The sequence below is a fragment of the Octopus sinensis genome, linkage group LG3 (assembly GCF_006345805.1).
Source record: "Octopus sinensis linkage group LG3, ASM634580v1, whole genome shotgun sequence".
NCBI classification, from domain to species: Eukaryota; Metazoa; Mollusca; class Cephalopoda; order Octopoda; family Octopodidae; genus Octopus; species Octopus sinensis.
This window is the reverse complement of record NC_042999.1, coordinates 159,768,575-159,776,074: the sequence shown is the minus strand read 5'-3', so window position 1 is coordinate 159,776,074 and position 7,500 is coordinate 159,768,575. Positions and strand designations below refer to the sequence as shown.

Genomic DNA, 7,500 nt, shown 5'->3' with positions numbered 1-7,500 from the left:
GATTTGGTAGACGGAAACTGAAAGAAGCCTGTCGTATATATATATATATATATATATATATATATGTATATATATATATGTGTGTGTGTGTGTATGTGTTTGTGTGTCTGTGTTTGTCCCCCTAGCATTGCTTGACAACCGATGCTGGTGTGTTTACGTCCCCGTCACTTAGCGGTTCGGCAAAAGAGACCGATAGAATAATTACTGGGCTTACAATAGAATAAGTCCCGGGGTCGAGTTGCTTGACTAAAAGGCGGTGCTCCAGCATGGCCGCAGTCAAATGACTGAAACAAGTAAAAGAGAGTAAAAGAGAAAAGATGCCTATATATGGCATGGGTGGAATTTTAAATAAGAAAACTACTTAATGTGAGACAGTCAGCAATGTTGTTGGGTACAAATACTTCTGTTATGTTGCTGTACTTTATCATGTGCTGTTGAAATTGACAGTGTCATTATTGTCTTATGTTATGTTGCTAATACCAAGTGAGGTTCTTAAGAGCTTAATTTTGTGCTGAAGTAAACATTAAGATATGTAGCAATCTTGAGTAAGTGCATCAACAATATTATTTCTCATTTTTGACTCGGTAAAATGTTCCTATTGTATTATGCATTGGTTGGATTACCTAATACCCTCTTTTGAAATGTTGTTTGTGGTTAAAAATATCTCTCTTAACCTTTTTGGGGGCTATATTTCTAATGAGTAAATGGATGAATTATTTCAGTTATTTTCTGTATAAACAAGATTTCGAAGAATTTAGTTAGTATGTTATATTATATTTTGCTTGTGTTGGTCAACTGAAGTCTTTTGATATCATTTGTGTTATGCTTAGATTTTGACTGAAGTTTCATTTAACCCTTTCGTTACTGTATTTATTTTGGGATGCACTGCGTTTCTTTCAATTACTTTAAATATAACAAAGACATTAGTAAAATAACTTACTTATCATTAAGCTAGTGTTATGAACATAAATTGTGAGTAAGGTTTGGTGGAAGATTTTAATTCAAAACTTATAAAAACAAGACATTTGTACTCAGAGCCAGTTTCAGCCGGGTTGGTAACAAAAGGGTTAAACCTTTTGAGACCACTCTTTGTCCCTTGGCACAAACTTCCTGTTAATTTATGTTGCAAACACTGGCTTGGTAATAACAAAATTATTTTACTGAGTTATTTGTTATTTTCAATGTTAATTGAAACAAAAGCAATGTATATCAACAGAAATATATTAACAAAAGAAGGGTTAAACATGAACACTTTATTGGGGACAAATTCAGACAGGTTGGTATTAAGAGGGTTAAATGTTCCTACTAGTTTTAGTAAAAAAAACAAAACAGAGCAAAAAGAACCTGTATTAACTTATTCAATAAATCTGCTTCTGTTAATAAGTTTGTGCAAAGCATCGGCCAATATATCAGCTGCCACTTGTTCACATTTCAAATGTCAAGTTGGATATGAATATATTTACAAATGTCTGTGAAAGAAACTTCAGAATTGTTACTATTTATGGAAGATAATAATGATCTAAATACAAATGTCCAAAAAAGAAAACTGAAGTAAAAATGTTTGCTAAAAAGAGCATTAATTAAAGAAAGATTTGTTGACTTTATGTCATCATTAATTTATAAAATCAAAGCTGCACGAACTTTTGATCATTGTTAAGGATATGAGTCATGTGGTGTAGTGAATGATCTGCCAGCTTATCTTTTCTTCACTCCTCCCCCCACTGCCTCCCATCTCACTGTTCACAACCCTCTGTATCCCTACCATATACTTTCTTCACAGTGGAGGCACAATGGCCCAGTGGTTAGGGCAGCGGACTTGCGGTCGTAGGATCGCGGTTTCGATTCCCAGACTGGGCGTTGTGAGTGTTTATTGAGCGAAAACACCTAAAGCTCCACGAGGCTCCGGCAGGGGATGGTGGTGATCCTTGCTGTACTCTTTCACCACAACTTTCTCTCACTCTTACTTCCTGTTTCTGTTGTACCTGTATTTCAAGGGGCTGGCCTTGTCACTCTCTGTGTCACACTGAATATCCCCGAGAACTACGTTAAGGGTACACGTGTCTGTGGAGTGCTCAGCCACTTACACGTTAATTTCATGAGCAGGCTGTTCCGTTGATTCAGATCAACCGGAACCCTCATCGTCGTAACCGACGGAGTGCTTCCTCCTTCCTTTTCTTCCCAAGATAAATAAATCAGAAAACCTTGGTTACTCTGTTGTAATTTCCCCACTCAGCTGTTCTCACCTCCAACAATGCTCTCTGCCTCTTCCTCCTCAAACTCTTCCTCATTTTCACTATGGACATCAGCTCCCTATATATTGTCATCCCTCATGATGGGGACCTCCAGGTTCTCAAAATCATTTTCTTGACCTTCACACCACTCTCTGTTTTAGTACTTCTATGCTCCTTTGTAGGTAAGGTGTATGGACAGGTCACTTGAGTGACCATGGGTATGGCCAGCCTATTTGTTGACTACCATTACATCTCATTTCTTCTCCTTGTTTACTGGTTACTCCAGAGCTATGTGGCCATTGTATCAATGACTGTTTCACTGCACCCTCTTACTCATAAGCTGCTAAATACTTTCAGTGGTGGTGCCCCAGCATGGCCGCGGCCTTCGGGCTAAAACATTTTAAAGGATTTTAAGGATTTAAGCTCTTTTCGCTCATCTCTGATATATCCATTCATTCCCTCATCATAACCATCATCTCTATTGACTGCCTTACCCTCACCATTTCTGCCTCTGTCTTCTACAAACCCACCAACTCCTACTATACCCTCTCCCACACCCATGCCATTGAACACACCTTAGCCCTCTCACCCAGCATCCACAATCTGACCCATTGCTTCTCCTTCCCCCTAACCCTCCTATTAACCTGCCACTGCAATGCCCCACTCTCTTTGACTTCTGCTATCTTCCTTCCACTTCTTCCCTCTTCCATCCATTCTTGTCTTTAAGCATTCTCACAATCTTCTAGCTTCCTTATCCATAGCTCCTTCCTCATTTCTCTCCCAGATCCTGCTCCTGTCCATGCTATCAAACCTGCTCTTTCCCTGTAGCACCTCCACCCATACTGGACCCAACCACTGCACCTTCTGCTTGGGTTTCCTTTTTGCTGCACTTTTAGTTACTTGATACATGCACTCCAACGTTCTGTCTGTAATATTTATCATTATCAGGCAAACTGGCCACTGATTGGTTGAGAGACATTGCAATGTGCCAGCTCCACCATTTGGTCTTCAGTAAGTAAAAAAGGTAGAAAACCTGAACATGCTATCTTCAATTTGGTTTTGTGCCTATTTTAACCCATGGTCATAAATGTTGGATAATAACTGAAAGACAGATACAAGTGGCTAAAATGGGGTTCCTCAGAGGATCTCTGGTGTAATGTTACTCAATGGTGCATGGCTCAGAGATCATGTAGTCTCTTCAGGTTAAGCTGGTACTTCTGCGGGGTCACTCCGAAAAGCTCTGTCTGCGATGATTTCATCTCAATCGAAGGAGAGGGGCTTTCTCCGTCCGGGTTGCGGATCTGTGGAATAAGCTGCTGAACGAGATAGTGAAGATGCCGACAACCGCTCGGTTCAAAGTCTCTTTTGACCAGAAATGGCCTAAACTCTTTGCATGAACACCCTCCCTGTACATAACTCCATGTCCCCCTACATGGCCTTGCTTTTTGCTTTTTGAGCCAAAAAATTAACTTAACTTAACTTAACTTAACTTTCTCCACATTGAGAGGTTACAACTTAGTACTAAGGGCACATGATGAGAATGTTAAAGGAAAGAATCACGAAATGGATGCTTCAAGTGGAGCCGACTGGCAGGAGACCTAGGGTTAGACTCAGAATGAAATGGTTGGGTTCTATCCATAGTTTCAGTTGGTCATGCATGGGCATCCAGCCAGAATGTCTAATGATGGTTGCTTCTGATAGGAACTTATGGAGGTGGTGCCTAAAGATTCTATCTCACATCTCACCAAGGAATTGTGGATGGATGCCTTCCCTTTGCTTCACTCTTGGACCTGCTTTCACTGCCTTTCATTATGCTCTCTATCTCTCTCCCTCTCATACACACACACACACAAACCAAAATCCCACCCCATGCCACTGTACTTCTGTATAGATACACACACTACAAACCCACTTGATGCACAGCATTCCCCCTTTAATGCCCATTGCAAAACTTCTTACACATCTATATTTGCACACCCATCATCAACATCATTGTTCGACCGTGGTCGAGACAATGGAATTTACCATGCTACGCCAGACTTCACGGTCCATCATGGCATTATGGAGGTCCTGTTGCTGGATGCCTGTATCCCTGGAGATTACATCAGGGTAGGAGAGTGTGCGCCCTCTGGTATTGCGAGTAGAAGAGTAGAAATTGATTCGTTTTCAGCTCTACAACAATGTCCAGAAAACTGGACTCTCCTACCTTTCACAGCCATGCATCACACAGATACCTACTCTTTCCTTCCTTCTTAACTCTTCCCCACCCCTAGTTTGGCATTCCCTCTTGGCCACTAACTTCTTGCTTCTTTTCTCGCTCTCTTCTCATTCACTTCTCTTTCACACTCCTCTTTTACTCCTGTATTGGTCTTCTGATGAAGGAGTAGCAGCCAAGAAATCACGACACTTTCTCTTCTATTTTTAAGCTTTAAAACTTGTCCTTTTGCTTTTTGTTCATTCCTTTCACCATATATATATATATGTATGTATGTCTGTCTGTCTCAAGATTTCTTGCCAATAAAGAACTGGTTTCTAACCTAGATCCAAGATTCCTTCATTGGAATTTCAATATCAACAACAGGATATGTATGTATGCATGTATGTGTGTGTATGTATGTATGTATGTGCAAGTTTGTATGTTTTATGTATGTATTCTCATGCATATAGTTACATATCTAGACATGCTCATATATATTTCAATGATAAACTTCTGGAAAGTTTTACAGATTTTTACAATTCCAGTAATAGACTGGATCTGTAGTCTTCGAATTAACTTTCTCCTTTCTGGTTTTGAGAAGCCTAATTTCTCAAGATTGGTATTTAGGCAGTGTGTTACATATCCCAGGGCCCTAATAATGTATGTATATATATATAGTTTTCTGTAAATTTGAATTCTATATATATATATTATAGATAGATAGACATATAGGATAGATAAACAAATAGATACAAATATTACCTTTTTCCCTATTAGGGAAATCTTATTTATTAAAAAATTTTTCAATATTTTTATTCATATAAAATTTCCGCATATGTACATGGATGTACACTTATGCACATATATCATAGATAAAAATTCGATAAGTTTAATCCTTTTCTTATTTTTCCTAAGGAAAAAAAAGAAATGTGTACAAACACTTTTTGTGCTGTGTTGTCTCACAATCATTAAAGACTTGGAATATTTTCATCATAGTCATTTGGAATCTCATCAATCCATAAGTGGAGTCATTTATAGTAATGAATTTACTTGACATAGACGGAAATTATATTGCAACGTGATTTGAACTAAAAGTTTCTTGCAGGTGAAATGTTTGCTTATATATATATATATATATATATATATATATATATATATATATATATATATATATTATATATATATATATATATATATAATATATATATATATATATACACTTTATTTAAAAACAGCAGAAAATTCAACAAAACCTGTTACTCTGAGTTTCACGTTCCTGTTCATCGGACAGTTTTTGCTAGAACGGGAACACGAAACTCAGAGTAACAGGTTTTGTTGAATTTTCTGCTGCTTTTAAATAAAGCATATTACTCTACCACTGGTATTTGAGTACTCTTTTTTTCCACTTTGTTTCACATTTATGTTTCACATTCCAGTATATATATATTAAAGATTTCTTTTTTTTTTATTGTTTAGCTTTTGTTACTTTACAATATTCCTTTACCAATTGTATATTTGAGAAGTAACTTCTGTAACTGGTTCTTTCAATTCCTATCAGTTCTTGTTGTAACTCATGCTTAGAAACTTAAGTCTCTCAGAAGATATTCCGTGTGTGTGTTGTGTGTATTCTCCAGACACAGGCTGTTTCTGACATGGAGACTTAATTCAATGTACATAAACACATTTGCAAATAGAGAATAATGTAGTCTCTGTAAGATCACATAAAAATAACAGTATTTTCAAACAGGACCATGCTATACAGATGAATGAATTCTTTGCAGTCTGGACTGCCTTGTCTTAAATGTATAATTAACTACAGTACTTGTGACAGTTTGAATGTATTTTCTTACTTTTATTTGCTATTACATGTTTTATGTTCTCAAGTAAAAATGAGCAGAATGATTTTAGTTTACCTGACCGTACATGAACGTAACTTATTTCATCTCTCTCTTTCTCTTCCTTGTCCCTCTCTGGTCAGATATCAAGGTGCCAGCAGGTGTGTTTTACCTATTTTATATTTATTTTTCGAATGTTGTTGCTACAGTTTCTACTATATATTGCTCAGTCAGTTCACCCTGTGTTGCTCTTCACATACTATACATGTCTTGTTAAATATTTTGCTGGATATTGTGCTGTCTGTTTTTTTCGTTTTTTTATGATAAATAAAATGAATTGCACACATGGCCTAGAGTCTTCAAAGTAGAGATCCTTCTTTCCAGAATATTACTTCACATGAAATAAGTTGATATTTTCAAGTAAATATAAAAAAAAAAAATTCCAAATAATAATTGTAAAATACTTTGTACTGTTATATAAAATAATAATAATAATATTAATAATAATAATAATGAGTTAAATTGATTTTACCTTTTATCTCTTAATAGTGTCATTGACTTTTCCCATTTTAATAGTTTTTATATCCCTTTATCATTGAGTTTGAAGACCCAATGTTACTGATTAAGAATCCTAATTAGAAACCATATTGACTTCCAAAGGACTACAAACTTTAGGCTTTGTGTACTTTTCTATCACTAAATATCCCTGGCTGTACTTTGCATTTTATTGTATTCACTGAACTAATCCTTCTGTGTGTAACTGATATGGTACACTTAGTGTCAGTTTTTTTATCTACAGTAGAATGTTTGGATTGTAATGTTATATACTTGAAAGACCAAAGTTTGTTCAGAAAAGCTAAATACATAATATTGGCATTGTGGTTATTGAATCATCATCATCATCGTCCGTTTTCCATGCTAGCATGGGTTGGACAGTTCGACCGGGGTCTGAGAAGCCAGGAGGCTGCACCAGGCTCCAGTCTGATCTAGCAGTGCTTCTACAGCTGGATGTTCTTCCTAACGCCAACCACTCCATGAGTGTAGTGGGTGCTTTTTACGTGCCACTGGCACAGAAGCCAGTCAAGGCGGCGCTGGCATTGGCCACGATTGGTTGGTGCTTTTTACATGCCACTGGCATGGAAGCCAGTCAAGGTGGCACTGGCATTGGCCACGTTTGGATGCTGCTTTTTACGTGCCACTGGCACATAAGCCTGTGAAGGCGGCGCTGGCATTGGCT

The 7,500-nt window shown here is 37.3% G+C and overlaps 1 protein-coding gene across 19 annotated transcripts in view; it reads left to right on the top strand.

The window, feature by feature from the left end:
• The window catches only part of LOC115209071 (rho guanine nucleotide exchange factor 7), a 339,379-nt gene that overhangs the window by 313,969 nt on the left and 17,910 nt on the right, over window positions 1-7,500 (top strand). For 11 of the 19 annotated variants that reach the window (XM_029777152.2, XM_036501550.1, XM_029777151.2 and 8 more), the window contains one exon: window positions 6,407-6,424. The exons of 5 other annotated variants lie outside the window; for them this stretch is intronic. In XM_029777152.2, coding sequence (XP_029633012.2) covers window positions 6,407-6,424 — 18 coding nt within the window. The remainder of the gene's footprint in view (window positions 1-6,406; window positions 6,425-7,500) is intronic. 3 more of the 19 variants (XR_004998406.1, XR_004998405.1, XM_036501565.1) reach the window with 1 other exon arrangement.